General features: G+C 37.5%; 1 protein-coding gene across 1 annotated transcript in view; it reads right to left on the minus strand.

Moving 5' to 3' along the window:
- LOC145303575 (uncharacterized) overlaps positions 1-17,674 on the minus strand; it is a 115,837-nt gene that overhangs the window by 29,623 nt on the left and 68,540 nt on the right. The window contains exons 9-11 of the mRNA XM_080145118.1: positions 17,650-17,674; positions 15,239-15,259; positions 11,029-11,169 (exon numbers count right to left, since the gene is read on the minus strand). The exon at positions 17,650-17,674 is cut by the window's right edge and continues 80 nt beyond it. Coding sequence (XP_080001244.1) covers positions 11,029-11,169; positions 15,239-15,259; positions 17,650-17,674 — 187 coding nt within the window. The remainder of the gene's footprint in view (positions 1-11,028; positions 11,170-15,238; positions 15,260-17,649) is intronic.

Consider the following 17,674-nt stretch of genomic DNA (forward strand, 5'->3'; position numbering starts at 1 on the left):
TAAAATGTTATGAAAAAATATTTATTTTTTGACATATCAAATATAATTAAACAATTGTGATAAAAAGTTTATAGAAGGCATAACAATGCAAGTATGCGACAGATAGACTCAAATGGCCACAACTTAAGATATAATAATGGAACCAGCTATGCAGTTTCACTTTTATTGATCTAATTTATATATATATATATATATATATATAATCATCCACATACAATACTGTTTCGCTGTATCACAGCTCATCAGTGCGGCTAGACTGGCAATAACCTCAAGCTAGGATCGAAACCCGACCGCCCAAATGACAGTCAAATCTTCTAACCATTATGTTATACGGCTGCTGCTGTGCGGGTAGTGAATTAACAATGTTTTCGCATCGTCCAAATGCCTAAGCTAGCTTTGTTTACACAAAGAGCATCGCTTAATATGTTAATGGCAGTTTGTATATCACTTCCCAATATGCTCAACCCAAGATAGGGAGCATTATAGTCATCCACATACAATACTGTTTCGCGGTATCACAGCTCGTCAGTGCGGCTAGACAGGCAACTACGTCAAGCCAGGATCAAAACCTGATCGCCCAAATGACAGTCAAAGCTTCTAACCATTACGCTTGCGTCAGGTGATCAGATGGTGTGTCCGTGATGCACACACACACACGCACGCATACACACACACACATATATATATGAATTGGATCAATAAAAGTGAAATTGCATAGCTGATTCTCCCATTATACCTTAAGTTGCATCAGTTTTAGTTTGTTCGTCACATATTTGCATTGTTCTGCTTTCTATAAACTTAAATTTCTTCTTATATACACAGGAAATAATTATTTACCTTTTATATATACACAGTAAACAATGCTTCAAGCAAACTACTTTAACCTATTAATAGCTATGAGGTTTGTTTTCTTTTTCAGTAAAGATTTTTTTTTCACAAGAAAGTTATCGCTTTGTGTTTTTTTCATAAATTTTTTTTGTTTTAATTTTTGTATTAATACAGCCGATTCTGATGGTTAGGGTTAAGGTTGCTGGAGATGTTTTTTTTTTTTTGTTTTTCACATTTTTGCAGATTTTCTGTTGGCGTTGGCGCAAATAATATTCATAGTCTACTTAATTAACAAGTGAAAATTGTCGTCTGCTGCCTCGCAATCTGATTGGCTAAGAGTTTCCTCAGCTTGTGGTTGTTTACATAAACAGCCATAAGATGCTGATGAAAAGTCAGTTTTAGCATGTGTCACAAACTGTATTGTAGCGACATTTGCCCGTGGAAAAAGAAATCTTTCGACTGGAGTTTCAGCCATTTGCTCATGGTGTTTGTTGCTTCAGCATTTTGGGAATTCAGCATCAACTCAGATTAGGAAAGGTAATTGGGTACAATGCTTCGGTGCTGTACCCACATATATTCTTGTTAGATAGCGAATGGGGAGGAGTCAAAAGGAGAGCACCTTACAAGTGGTGGTGGGTGGCTAAAAGAGAAAATTGAGAAATCATTTTATTTTCGTCTGAGATAAGTTCTATTTCCTAGCCTACCGACACCGACCTGGACAGACAGAGAAACGTCAATGTCCCAAGGTAGCTGTAAGTAAGTGTAGCTGAAAGATGAGTCTGTATATGTTAATGGTATCTCTCCCTTCACTTCATTCCTTCTCTCTCTCTCTCTCTCTCTCTCTCTCTATATATATATATATATATATATATATATATATATTTTTTTTTTTTTACATGGAGGTCATCACTTATCAAGGCCCAGAGGCCACTCAGAGATAAGGGCTATTGCGTGTACAGTAATCAATGAGATAGTATTGTAGTAATCATTAGTATTGGAGATTTGATAGAGTGTCTTACTTAAGTGGGCGGTTTGTCAGGAATTTGTTTATGTTGGCCTTGAAGACATCCAAGTTGTAGTCAGGTGGGAAACAGGCAAATGGAAGAGAGTTCCATAGTCGTGCACTTCTGAGAAAGAAGCTCTGCTCATGGAATCTACGTTTGGATTTAGGCACAGATAAAGAGTGGGGAAAATTATTGACAGTAGTTTTAGCCAGACGGGTGTTTCTCGTGAAAGATTGGCGAGGGGGGACCAGAGATTGGAGTTCAGACGAGCACTTACCATGGAAATAACAATAAAGCAAAGACAGACTCGCAACGTCTCTTCTGTGGGAGAGAGACTGCAAGGAAGAGAAAAGGGCATCCCCCACTAAGCCACAAAGTCTATTTTGTACTCTGTCAAGGCACGATAGGCTGTTTTTAGCAGCTCTTGCCCAGATGTAGCAGCAGTACTCCATCCTTGGACGTACTTGGCTTTTATACAGATAGAGAATTGCATCAGTAGTGAGATATCTTCTTGAGCGGTAGAAGGATCCCACCATTTTCCCAGTGTCCTTGGCAACAGACCTGATGTACGTGTTCCATTTCAGATAAGGAGTAAAGGTCAAACCCAGAAGCTTGTCAAAACAAGTGTTATACATCTGCGCTGGTGTATCATTCTTCCATCGATTTCGACATATGAGGTCCACCGCAACAACTAAGTTGTCCGGAAATCTACACATGATTTATTTATAGTGATGAAGGCTTTGTGCAGAACTCACCACACTTTTTGGTACAACAGCTAATATCAGCCGGTGGAATAACTGCCGCAAGACAGACAGTAGACCTCAGGTTTTACATTAGAATTTCCTTCTAGATGCATGTCTTAACAAAAACCGGGGGTGCGTTTCTCCCAGTGGATTAAATGCATTCTCAGATACCAACCTTGGAATTTCTACATCCCAGCGCGGTACATACAGCACCTAGCATTCACAGATGATCACTCATCTGCTACTGGCTAGGTTCATCGTAATCTGTCGAGAACCGGTGTGTTAACGTGATTATATCGTATACACACTTGCTGAAAGGCAGTATTCAACATTCCGACTTATTCATAAATGTCAGCTATTGTAACTATTTATTAATTAAACTCATTGGCTTGTCTACAGCTTTAATACTTTTTCCAATCTTTTTTAAACAACCTAGCTTATTTGTATTACTTACCCCCTCTTCAAGAGGTTAGGCACAAGGTCAAGTGAGATTTTGACCTGCAGAAAAGCAGAGGAAGTTCATTAATTTTAATATACTGCATACCTAAGATGCAGAAGAGTCCATTAGCTTCCTTCATGTTTGAAAACCATTTATTGTTTTTTTTTTGTGTTAGATTTTTTCTGATTTTTTTTTAAATGAGGATTGATTATTCGTATTATTTAGATTCTTTAGACGACTGTTCTCATTTTGAGTGTCATTTTCACCACATTTTTGTCGATGTAACCTCCGACTTTCTTCAGGTATATGTTATCAAACTTGGGAATTTTTCTTTCAAACGCGGGAATTTTTCTATCGAATAAGGGAATTTGCACGAAATTTCGAATGAATCCATCGCAATAGAAATAATTAAGACTTTGACCTGATCATGGCTGATGGAACGAGAGCTTGCTACCCCTAAAACGATATTTTCGTGTACCGGACAGCATAAGATTACCTTGCTTACGAGCTAAGGATAAGGTGTGTCGGAGATGTTGATACTTGACCAAAAAAGTCTTATATGCCCAAAGGAATGATAAGATATGTTCTTGTGGAGATACCGTAGGAAAAAGTAATTTCTCAACAAAGTAAAATAGACATTTGGTGACACAGTCTGGTTGACGTATACGAAAATATCGGTGGTGAACTATGTGTCTAAAGATCCCCCAAATTTCTTTAGAAGAAAGGGAAAAAGAATTAAAAAGAGAGATATGGAAAAAGAGAGATAGAAAAAGAAAGAAAGAAGGAAAAAATAAAAAAAGAGATGCAGAAGAGGAGGTAAAAGATAAGAAGGGGAATGGTAATCGTGCCTAGAAAGGAGAGGAAACCACAAATTTATTTAAAAAAGAAAAGCATATAAGAGAGATTTCGCTTGTAAAACCTTATACGGTAAACGTCAACTTTTGGATCCTCCCCGAATGAGCAAAGTAGAAAGAAAGACTTTTTCTCATAACCGACGGAGTAGACAGACAAATATTGTCTTAAACCTTGTAACGAAAATCAAATTAAATTGAAACCCTGCACCAGAAAATGCCCGAATTTAACTTTTCTTTGCACGAATTGTAACTAAAATTATTTTATGCAATAATTATTTTCGTTTATAAGAAAATGATCTCTGGAGTTTTTATTGATTATTGATTGCCTGTTGATTTTGTGATTAACAGAGTTGATTTCAGATCTACCCTGAACCCGGCGACAAGCTGCAACTAAGAAAAGCAGCACACCAGCCATTCACAAAAGCATCCATGAAGAACTTAACCACAGTGTCTGACAACGAACGGCCAATCAACGAATTAATAATATTGCCACACAGTCTTAGGGTCGTGCATGTTTTGTGCACTCAGAGCATCGGAGTGCTGATTTCCAGTGACGACTGAGTGTCTGGTTACGTTTTGAAAAGGTCCATCACCAGACGAAGATAAAAGTGTACCCACTGGAACTTAAGGTTAGTGGACGCCATTCCTTGACTGTGCTCATGTGTAATTGACCCACCCGGCTTGGTTACATAAACGGTCTCGTGATACAGGAATGTGCGACAACCCTCCAAGATCTGGTTACATTTTACCCCTATGGATTTAATAAAGGGGTTCCATCCGAAATTTCAGGTGGATTCGTGGGTTCGACAGATTGATTTCCGAGCTCATTAGAAAGATTCCTGAGCTCGACAAGATAAATCTGAAGAAGGTAGAAGGTTACATCGACCGAAACGTTGTGAAAATAAAGCTCATGGTTAGTGTTAAAAGAATCCAAATAATACGAATGTTATTTATTTATTTTTTTTTTAATGAAGAATAGACAATGAATTGTGGATTTTTTTTTTTTTTACAAGGTGGTCACCACTTATCAAGGCCCGGAAGCCACTCAGGGATAAGGGTTATTGTAAGTACAGTACGTTAGTGTGGAGATTTAAAGTGTCTACTTAAGGGGGTGGTTCATCAGGAATTTGTTTATGTTAGACTTGAAGACATCCAAGTTGTAGTCAGGAAGGAAGCAAGCAGATGGAACAGAGTTCCACAGGCGTGCAGTTCTAAGAAAGAAGCTTTGTTCATGGAATCTACGTTTTGATTGAGGCATAAATAGAGGGTGGGGAAAGTTTTTGACAGTGGATTCAGCTAGATGGTTGTTTTTCGTAAAAGTTTGGCAAAGGGGGACCAGAGATTGGAGTTCAGACGAGCACCTGCCATGGAAATAACGATAAAACAAAGATAGGCTTGCAACGTCTCTTCTGTGGGAGAGAGGTTGCAGGGAAGAGAAAAGGGCATCCCCCACTAAGCCACGAAGTCTATTTTGTACTCTGTCAAGGCAGGATAGGCTGTTTTAGCAGCTCCTGCCCAGATATGGCAGCAGTATTCCATCCTTGGACATACTTAGCTTTTATATAGATAGAGAATTGCATCAGTAGTGAGATATCTTCTGGAGCGGTAGAAGGATTCCACCATCTTTCTAGCGACCTTGGCAACAGACTTGATGTATGTGTTCCATTTCAGATAAGGAGTAAAGGTCAAACCCAGAAGCTTGTCAAAACATGGGGCTTCTCCTAGACGAGAGCCATCCATTTCAATTGATGCCAGATGGGGATCGGAGCATTGATGATGTAAAGATAGGAGTTTGGTTTTAGATGCATTAAAGGTAACCAGCCACGTCTTCCCCCACTGAACCACTCATTCGAGATCAGAGGAGATAATCCTAAATAGCCTATATGTGCTTTTGGATTGCACTAAATCACACCACTGTGTTTATATTTGCTCTCTATCGTCCCCATAACAGTGGAGTTACTATCTTTAAGAGCATATCTGAGAAAATTGACCACATTCTGTCTGCTCATCCTTTGGCTAACATTCATGTCTGTGGAGACTTCAATGTTCACAATATGAAATTGTTAGCCTACTCAAACAAGACAGATGATGAGGGGAGGTTTTGTCACGATTTCTCCATTGCTTATAACCTAACTCAAATTATTCACGAATCCACCCATGTGCCCGACACTGACATGCAAGTCTCCTAAAAAAAAATTTCTTCGTTTCTTTTTCTCTCTTAGTTTCCCCTCTCTGTCCTGCTCTAAGTAAATCTGACGACCTAGTCCACAAATTCCAAAAATTCATCATGACATATCTAAGAAAATTGACCAAGTCTTATCTGCTTATCCTTCAGCTAACATTCACGTATGTGGTGACTTCAATGTTCACAACGTCGAATGGTTGACCCACTCTAACAAGACCGATGATGAGGGAAGGTTCTGTCATGATTTCTCCATTGCCTATGACCTCACTCAGATTGTTCAGGAACAATGATGGCCAGTATGCGAGCCTACTAGACCTTTTTCTCACAACTTGCCTTGAACTATGTTCAGTTTCTGTTCTGTCGCCTCTTGGCTCTTCTGACCACTCTGTTGTATCAATTAAGATAAAATGAAATGTAATAAGTCCCCAGACGTACCTCTCCATCGTACAGTATATCGATACACTAAGGCTGACTGGGATAGCTTCCGTACATTTATATCTGATCTACCTCTGCATTCCATGTTTAAAAAGGATGTGTCCTCTATAGTAATAGACCTGACGGAATGGTTAATTGTAGGTATTGACCGTTTCATACCCTCGAAAAAGTTTCAGCAAAAACCTAACAGCCAGCCATGGTTCTCTCCAGAATGTGCTGCTGCCATTGCGCACAGAAATCACTTTTTCCACTGTTTCCAACGTAATAGATGTATGAAAACTAAAAGCCGCTTTCAGGACTGCCAGCAACCATTGTAAGAAAGTAATAAAGAATGCAAGAGAGTTGTATGCTCAATCTGTTAAGTCCAAAGTAGCTGAGCAGCGGCTTGGTTCCCACCAGTTTTGGCAAATAGCAAACAGAATCATGAACAGAAGCATGTGCTCCATCCCAACTATTATCAATGGACCTGAGGTAATCTCGTCAGCATCAGACAAAGCCAAACTCTTTGTCAAGAACTTCGCAGCTAATTCTACCCTTTGCGATCAAGGCTGCCAACCTCCAATATTTCCTCCTGTATCAGAAAACACGCTATGTGATATACATATATCTGTACGTGATGTTGCCAAGCTAATCAAAAATCTTGATTCCAGTAAAGCAACTGGCCCTGACGGTATTCCAATTATAGTACTCAAAAAACTTCAACCTGAACTAGCGCCCATACTTACAAAACTGTTTAAACGTTGTCTTAAGGAGAATAGTTTCCCATCTCCCTGGAAAATTTCATCAGTATGCCCTGTATTTAAGAATTCAGGTGATCGCTCATCACCCTCTCAGTACAGGCCAATAAGTCTCCTGTGCGTCATGAGTAAGTTGCTGGAATTTGTGTTAAATACAGAAGTAATCAACCATCTCAACAAAAATAACCTTCTTAGTGACACTCAATATGGTTTCCGTTCTGCTAGATCTACAGCAGATGTGCTTACAGTTATATCTCATAGGATTAGCAAATCTCTCGATGGAGGCAACCTTTCTAGGGCAATTGCTCTTGACATATCTAAGGCCTTTGATAGGGTATGGCATAAAGGTTTACTTCATAAGATCTCTAGCTATGGTATTGCTGGAAATGTCTTCTCAATTATTAAATCATTTCTTTCTGATAGGTTCATAAGAGTAGTAGTTGAGGGGCAAAAATCAGAAGCTCACAGTATTAATGCCGGTGTTCCTCAGGGGTCCATCCTGGGCCCAACTCTTTTCCTGATCTACATTAATGATCTTCCAAATCACATCCTTACATCATTTGTAGACATCTATGCTGACGACACTACCATTTATGGTAGCACATCTAAGACAGTAAACGACCAAGTTCTCTCCAATTCTCTCTCCTCTGATCTTGAGCACGTAGTACAATGGGGTAAAGAATGGCTGGTTACTTTTAATGCATCTAAAACCAAGCTTCTCTCTTTACATCATCAACATTCTGATCCACATCTGGCATCAATTGAAATGAATGGCTCTCGTCTTCAGGAGGCCTCAAGTTTTGACAAACTTCTTGGCTTGACCATTACTCCTGATCTTAAATGGAACATGTACATCAAATCTGTTGCCAAGGCCGCTGGAAAAATGGTGGGATCTTTCTATCGATCCGGTAGATATCTCACTGCTGATGCTATTCTCTATCTATATAAGAGCCAGGTACGTCCAAGGATGGAATATTGTTGCCACATCTGGGCAGGAGCTGCTAGAAAGGACTTGGCCTGCCTTGATAGAGTTCAAAATAGACTTCGTAGCCTCGTAGGAGATGTCCTTTTCTCTTCCTTGCAACCTTTATCTCACAGAAGAGATGTTGCGAGTTTGTCTCTGATGTATCGTTATTTTCATGGAAAGTGTTCGAATGAGCTTCAATCTATGGTCCCCTCTCGCCAAACTTTCACAAGAAACACTCGTCTAGCTGTAAACACTATCAATAATTCCCCCCACTCTTTATCTGTGCCTAAACCTAAACGTAGATTCCATGAACAAAGCTTTTTTCTTAGAACTGCACGCTTGTGGAATTGTCTTCCGTTTTCCTGCTTTCCGGCTGACTACAATATGGTTGTCTTCAAGTCTAACGTAAATAAGTTCTTGATGAGCCGTTCCATATAAGTTATCAACTTTACCAAATTTTCATTACTAATGATTACTATAATGTCCAATTTCTACTGTACACTCTTTAACCCTTATCCTTGAGTGGCCTCTTGGCCTTGATAATGTGGTGATGCCTATGTAAAAAAAAAAACAAAAAAAAAACTTGCCCTGAGCTATGTTCATTTTCCCTTCTGTCCCCATTGACCACTCGGTTGTCTCAGTTAAGATAAAAACAAAATGTAATTAGTCCTCCGACATACCTCTCCATCATACAGTATATCAATACTCTATGATTGACTGGGATAGCTTTTGTACATTTATATCAGATCTATCTCTGCATTCCAAGTTTAAAAAGAACATGTCATCCATAGTACCAGACCTGATAGAATGGTTAATCATATATCGTTTCATACCCACCAAAAATTCCAACAAAAGTCTAACAACCAGCCGTGGTCCTCTCCAAAATTTGCTGCTGCCATTACACACAGAAATCACTATTTCCATTGTTTTCAACATAATAGATGTACTGAGACTAAAGCCACCTTCAGCAAAAAAAAAGTAATAAAGAATGCGAGAGAGTTGTATGCTCAGCCCGTCAAGTCCAAAGTAGTTGAGCAGCGGTTTGGTTCCCTACAATGTTGGCAAATAACAAACAATGTCCTGAATAGAAGTGTGTGTTCTATTACAACCATCATCATGAACCTGAAGTGATCTCGTCAGCATCGGAAAAACCAAACTTTTTGCCAAAAAATTGCAGGTAATTCTACCTATGCGATCAGCACTGCCAATCCCCCGTATTTCCGCCTGTGTCTGAAAACATGCTATGCGACATACAAATATCTATACGTGATGTTACCAAGTTAATCAAAAACCTCGATTCAAGTAAAGCAACTGGTCCTGACAGCATTCCTATTATAGTGCTGAAAAAACTTTAACCAAAACTAGCTCCCATACTTACAAAGCTGTTTAATCACTGTCTACAGAAGAATTGCTTCCCAACAACTTGGAGAACCTCATTAGTATGTCCCATATAAAAATTTAGGTGATGAGTCATCTCCTTCTCAATACAGACCAATTAGTCTCCTTAAATAGAGAAGTAGTCAACCATCTCAGCAAAAATAACCTCCTCATTGACATGCAATATAGTTTCCATTCTGCTAGATCTACAGCAGATGTGCTAACAGTTATATCTCATAGGATTAGTGAATCTCTCGACAGAGGCTTCCTTTCTAGGGCAATTGCCTCATGATATAACAAAGGCTTTTGATAGAGTATGGCATAAAGGTCTACTCTACAAACTGTACTGTATAGCTAGAAATATCTTTTCAATTATTAAATCATTTCTCTCTGATAAGTTCATAACAGTAGTAGTTGATGGGCAGAAATCAAAAGCTACCAATATTAATGCTTCCAAATCACATCCTAAGATCATTCATAGACATTTATGCTGACAACACTACCATCTATGGCCATAAACGACCAAGTTCTCTCTAATTCTCTCTCCTCTGATCTTGATCACATGGTTCAATGGGGAAAGAGATGGTTGGTTAATTTTAATGCATCTAAAACCAAGCTTCTATCTTTACATCATCAATGCTCTTATCCCCCTGGCATTAATCAAAATGACTGGCTCTTATCTTGGGGAGGCTCCATATTTTGAAAAGCTTCTAGGTCTGACCTTTACTCTTGATTTGAGATGGAACATGTACATCAAATTCGTTGCCAAGGCTACTGGAAAAATGGTGGGATCCTTCTACCACTCCAGTAGATATTTCACTGCTTATGCAATTCTCTACCTGAATAAGAGCCAAGCACATCCAAGGATAGAGTACTGTTGCCACATCTGGCCAGGAGCTGCTAGAAGTAGCTTATCCTATCTTGACAAAGTTCAAAATAGACTTTGTAACCTAGTAGATGCCCTTTTCTCTTCCCTGCAACCTCTTTCTCACAGAAGAGACGTTGAATGCCTGTCTCTGCTTTATCATTATTTTTATGGCAAGCACTCGTCTGAGCTCCAATCCATACCCCCTCCACCAGATTTTCACAAAAAGCACTCGTCTAGCTGAACACACTATCAATAATTTTTCCTACTCTTTATCTGTGCCTAAACCTAAACGTAGATTCCATAAACAAAGCTTCTTTCTTAGAACTGCATGCCTGTGGAACTCTGTTCCGTTTTCCTGCTCTCCAACTGACTACAATATGGTCGTCTTCAAGTCCAACATGAACAAGTTCTTATGAGCCATCCCCTTAAGTAATCCAATTTACCAAATTTCCACTAATAACGATTACTACGCTATTGTCCCATTGACTACTGTGCACTCATTAATCCTTATCCTCGAATGGCCTCCAAGCCTTGATCAGTGGTGATTCCTTTGTAAAACAAAAGAGCGATAAGAAGTAAGAAGATACTTACCACCTTTGTCTTCACCACCGCCGCCGCCACCACCGCATTTTTTGCAAGACTTCTTGCAGTTTTCCAACATATAGTCAGGATTCTTTGTGCATTCACCGATTGCAGCCCAACCTCCACATTGGGAATTTTTGTCAACGCAATCTATTGAAGAAGAAAAATATCAATTTGATAAGAATCAATCCACTATTGTCCATGTATTATTATAGGAAAATAATAAGAGTGAGAATTGTTTTTAATCTAATTGTTAATAGTAGGAAACTTATAAAAAAATAAAAGTAATTTCCATCAGTAATGATTTGATTCAGTATAAATTCTTTGTGATTTAATTTCCTTATATTTAAATAAATTTCATATGTATTGCATTACAATTAGTATCTTATATATAAAATAGAGCCAGTCCCCTCTTTGTATCTTTATTAAGTGGCCGTTTCATTTTCACTCGAACTTTTTACAATGTTCAATCATGAAGGAACAAAGGAAAGGAATTCGACTCAAGTTTTTTTAGTTGAAACAAAAGGCATTTATTAACGGTCGTTTTATCACCAAACCACGGACACGTAATTTTTCAAGTCAGCGACAATATAGGCACATCCCTGCGTTTCTTTTAGATCAATTACCCGTTTCATAGTCTGCAGCTACAACCAACTGCTATGTTTGCCACTTACCCCGCGGCACACAGTCATTCAACCATTTTTTTGTTAATAGTTCAGGTTATATTTTGTTTTAAAAGTTCCTCTGGCACTGACATGTGCTTCCAATCGCTGTCATTGCCACGTGGTTCTAAATCTCTCTCCTTTTCCTTCTCTTCCTTCTTTGTGACATAAACTTGCACCACTGCTTGGTCATTTGCATATGTCGAGATGCCGCTGCTACATAGGGTCAATAGCTTTGTTACATCTTGGCAATTAATGATTTTTTTTGTTTAATACAAGGTACATAAATATATCTGCTTCGTCAGTCACATGAGACAAATTGTAGTGAGACTGAGAATGCTAAAAAGCAAATGGCTATAATTGCTGCACTCTTTCTTTTTCCCATTTGTTGGAATTTGCTTTCTTCCTTACTCCCTAATGCAAAGAAATCTTGGCATGAACATGTTAACTCCGAATATTTTCAAACAATGAAAATCCTTCCAACTCCCTTCCAAAAATAACATAATATAATAATAATTGAATGAAGTAAACCAATGCAAAGTTAAAAACTCCTGTAAAATATAACTTTTATACCCATACATTAAATGTCGGTGTGGTTCTTGTCAATACCCAAAGATGCTATCATCGTTCAAAATGGTCTCTACTAAATCCAGGGAACACCCGACAAAATATTGCTCTGTGTTCTAAAACTATAAAAATTGTATTTTCCATCGATTTTAATATTCTGATATTTAATTCAGGTCGATATTTCATTTTCATTAGTCACACATAGGGAGAGAGATGGTGAGCTTATATCCGCACAGTCAGAAGTCCTACTACTGTTACCGATAACATAATATATTGCATTTTCGCTATTGATAGTTGCTAATATCCTTTGCCACAGTGCTCAATCCAAGATGAAGAGGGCATATGTAGTCATCTGTAGAATGTTTCGTTCTATGACAGTTCTTTAATGTGGCTAGACAGGCAAGTGTTTTTAGGCGGGATTAAAACTTGATTGTTTAGTTGACTGCTGTTGTTTCTAACCCTTCGACCCCCCCCCTCACCAGCTTTCTTTATGTGTATTGTTTGTTTACGATAATGTTTTGCATATATTTACATATGATTGCGGTTGATTTTCTGGATGTTTTGATGTTTCTTTTGTACAAAAGGGCAGTTTTATTAACTTTCAAACAGGAGAGCGCATTCTCTAACATTGGCCAGAATAAATCCTAGGAAAATAATCTAGATAATTCTGAGCCAACAGGTTTTTAAAATTATATCACAATAAATGGTAATGCATTGATGGAGTCATTCCCAAAAATGATTCAAAACCAATTTCTTCTCTGATCCTTCCCTTTAAATCATCAAAAGTTTGATGACGACGTTAGAAAACAGTCAAACAAGCTTAAATTTGGTGGTGTTTCTGGTGTTTCACTCAATCTTCTATGATTACTGAGAGGAAAAACTAATATAATATAGAAATAGTTATAATAATTAATAGAACAAACTGAAATTAAAAGGTCAGAATAATCTTTATTTAACACGAATCCTTTGTTTGGGATTCATATGTTCATGCGTACCGAATTAATCAGTGGTTTTATTTTTCCATGTACTGGATTTAAATAACCTATATTTTCTATTCATTTTGTTATTCGTTGCTAATTTGGATATTTAAATATTCTATTGTATATAAATATATATATACACAGGCAGCAAAAAGAAAGTCAGCACTTGTAATTTTTTCAAAAACTGCAAATTTAAGCTAAATTTAATGCAACTGTTTAAACAAACTATACCTCATTTGATTGGCCTTTTATTCTTCTATAATTTTATCTGTTCATATTTGACTTTTAATTGAAATATTCTAAAAAATAACTTCAAATTGAGGAGGAAAAGAGAAAGTCCACACAATGGAAAATTGTTATTTAAATGTAACTTTAGAACATTAATGCAACACAAATACAACAGGAACACAATGAACTAGTTCATATTTAGTAGTATAGCCCTTCTGCAATTTGACAGCCTGCAATCCTTTGGAAATTCCTTGGATTAGACTGCAGCAATAATCCGGGGAAATGGCATCCCACTTTTCTTTAATTTTTGTCCAAAGTTCTTCGAAATTTAAAATTTTATCATTGCATAGTTGTTGCTTGATGTAATGCCATACGTTTTCGATAGGATTGAGGTCTGGTGATTGTGCAGGTCAATCCAAACACGGAATATCATGCTCTTCCAGGAACTTCTTGACATTGCCAGCTGTGTGAATGGGAGCATTACTCTGCATGAAGATGGGATTATCATCCAAATTTCGACCAAAGTAGGGTAAAAAATGCCCAGTAAACATATTAATGTACTTAATCGAATGAATTCGACCTTGCAAGCAAGCTATAGGCCCTGGACCATTGGTACTAATAATGCCCCACACCAAAACTGAACCTCCACCACTTTGCAGCATTGAAACTGAGCACCTAGGATTAAATTCTTTGTCTTTTCTTTGACGGACGTACTGCCTACCATCACTGCCTAGCCTATTGAACTGGCTTTCATCGCTAAAAAGCACTTTTGACCAATATGAACAGTCATGATCTTCATTGCATCTGACGAAGTCCAGACGGAGATTTCTGTTCTTTACAGAAATCATTGGCTTGCATCTTGCAACATATCCTGACAAATTAAATTCCTTTAATCTGTTCTTGACAGTAGAAAGAGAGGACTTTTTAACAAGGTTGCACTGTTGTTGGATTTGGGGAGCCGTTTCAAATCTGTTTCTTAGGCTGCGGATCTTGATAGCATAGTCTTCCCTGTTAGAAGTAACTCTAGTACGACGAGATGTAGGGGTATCACGAACACTTCAGGTGTTTTGGTGTTTTTGCACAGTCATTTGTACTATTTTCTCATCACATTTCAATATTCGGCCGATTTCTCGATTGGATAAACCAGAAAGATGGAGATTAATGAGCTCCTGACGATCACTAAGAGAAAGTCGTAGCATATGGACAAAATGTTACGTTGTATGACCTGGAACAACAACAATTATGATTAGAGATGCTTTGTTGTCTGTTGGTGGATATTTTCAACTGATTTAGGGGCGATAATTTAAGCTGGTTTTAAGCGAATTTGTTGCTGAGGACTTTCTTTTTGCCTCCTCAATTTGAAGTTATTTTTTTTTAATTGACGTGATCACTAGAATATTTCAATTAAAAGTCAAATATGAAGAGGTAAAATTATAGAGGAATAAACGGCGAATCAAATGAGGTATAGGTTGATTAAATTTAGCTTTAATTTGCAGTTTTTGAAAAAATTATAAGTGCGGACTTTCTTTTTGCCGGCACTATATATATATATATATATATATATATATATATATATATTTAATACTAGGACTTGAGTCTTTGATGCATACAATCAAGAAATTGGCTTCATGCATCACTAGAATTCTGCCCATCACTGAATCGAGATGTTCATTTGCTTAACAGAAATTGGAAAGGAAATAGAAAAGGGAGAAGAAGAAGAAAAAGAAAGTGAGTGACAGAAAAAGAAAGTGAGAGAAAGAAAAAGAGAATAAATAAACTGACCTTTGCTTCCGCCACCTCCACCTTAAAAAAAGAAAAAAAATCATATTATATCACAATAACAAACAATTACTTGTGTGTGTGTGTGTGTGTGTGTGTGTGTGTGTGTGTGTGTGTGTGTGTGTGTGTGTGTGTGTGTGTGTGTGTGCTGAGATAATCATTGCTAGCAACGAGGTTTAAATATTTAAGTGTGTTTTTTTTTTAAATTAACTCCAAACTATTGCCAATGAGACGTAAAAGGACTACTGTGGATTAGAGGTCAGATTATAGCGGGCATCGTCAGTGCAGCGAGATGTTTGCTAACATTTAAATTTCTTCATGTCAATACAATCAGGGAAACAAGGAACAGGAAAGCAGTTTGAGGAAAGAAGTTATTAAAATAGAAAGCCTTCGGAATCTCGGAACTTCAATAGTGAATGGATGGGATTTAGCTATTTGTCGGGTTGGTGGCGTGTATTTACGTTGGGAGGGTGCATCTGAACAGCAACTTTGTCGGAGCAAATTCCATTGAAGTAGTTGTAAACAAACACAGTGATGTTGCGTTAGGGCGATGGGACAGCAGTTGAAGCTTTGGTGGATAACATGGGACCAATTACATTACAGTAATTAAATTTTATAAAATAATTACGAATAAAGATAATAGAAATAAAAAAAAATAACAAATATAAAAGATAAAAATAAAATAAGTAGATAAATTGTAATATTTCTGTTATATCAGCGAAGAAATCGCCGGCATCATTTTCCTCCTTTGCAGTACGAGTTGGAGCCTGCCTTCCTACTACCACTTTTTCTTTTGCTCAACATACACCTCCAAACACCCGGGCAACGCCGGCTGAAATGCTAGTTTATATATTTGTATTATTCAAACAATTTTACTCATTTTGAATGTTATTCTCACAATGTTTGGGCCAATGTAATAAAGTACGAAGTAAAATTCAGCTCTAAGGGACATTCTTCTGGAGATTAAAGATTCAATACTAAATGTGGGCAATAGTACGAATATAATTGCGAATTACATCAGAACAAGAACATGCTACCCTCATGGATTGAATGGAGGGTGTTGTTCGAAATTACATACAAATTTCTGAGTTCAACAAAAATATTCCTAAGATACGTCTGAAGAAGGTTGGAGGTTACATCGACTGAAACGTTGCGAAAATAACACTCAAGATGAGAACAGTAGTCCAAATAATCAAAATCATACAAACTCATCGAATTGTTAATAAAATTCACAATACTTTCTGCAATCGAATCATATCTGATACATTTCAGTTCATGCCTGACTTGTCCATCAAGTTTTAGTTACGAATGTCCAACAGTCTTTGTTTTCTGGCTATCCAGTGATGTGGAAGATATTTTGATGATCGTTGCATACCTCTACCTGTTTTACAAGTATTTTGATAGAATGTGCTCTGATGAACTCGACAAGCAGCAAAATTCCACTCCTTCTCTGTTGAGACCCCTAGATGCGGGAAAGCTTTTTACTCTAATAGTTTCTTCTCTCGGATTGCTAGGCTTTAGAATTCCTTTCCGGCTCCCCTAACTGTATTAACCTACAAAAGTTCAAGCTTAATGTTAACAGAAATCTTGTTGCTCAACTCCCCGTAACCCCTTGTTAGACACGATCCCAACTAGTAGCCCCTTTACGTTCAAAGTGACAATATATATTGGTTGGAGAGAAAAAGAGTAAAAATATATCTTTCAAACGATATTAATTGTTTTTATTAATCGATCGACCATAGACTTAGACAACACATATAAATCTTTCTTTTGGTCCAGTTGTAGGTGAGATTATCACTTCTCTCCTGGAATTACTCCACCTGACTACACAGAAGCATCAAGTGTCATTTTTGTGAGTCTTTGATATGATTCGATCAAGGATTGAACTCCAGTTTTCCAACATATTGATGAACGCTTTAACCATTATGCCAAATGAGACGATTTCTGAATTTTTGAGATGAAGATTGATTCTTCCAATTATTTGAATTCTTCGGACTACTTTTCTCATTTAGAGTTTTATTTGCACAATGTTTTGGTCGATGTAACCTCCGATTTCCTCCTAGTGTATCTTGTCGAACGGAAATCTTTCTGTTGAACTCCGAAATCTGTACGAAATTTTGAACAGAACCCTTTTAGTCCACAGGGGAAGCATGCTCTTATTTTGTTAGCTATGCCTGGTTAGAAGTCCTAAGTAATTTTGAGTGTCACCTGAACTGAGGATTGAACCTTCAGCATCAAAAAGCGTGTAAGTTTACAACTGAATTTTACTAATTACTTTATTCACTATGCCACGGGTCCTTGCGACGGTATTAGTGCATAATTAAACAAACAAACAAAAATAATAATTTCTAATTGAAAAGAGTTATATTTGCATTTTTAATGGAATTGAAGAATAAATTCGAAAGTATCCTCACCGGAGCATTTTCTAGTAGGCTGGCT

The sequence above is a fragment of the Euprymna scolopes genome, chromosome 19 (genome assembly GCF_053919585.1).
Source record: "Euprymna scolopes isolate OS-2025 chromosome 19, ASM5391958v1, whole genome shotgun sequence".
In the NCBI taxonomy this organism is placed as follows: domain Eukaryota; kingdom Metazoa; phylum Mollusca; class Cephalopoda; order Sepiida; family Sepiolidae; genus Euprymna; species Euprymna scolopes.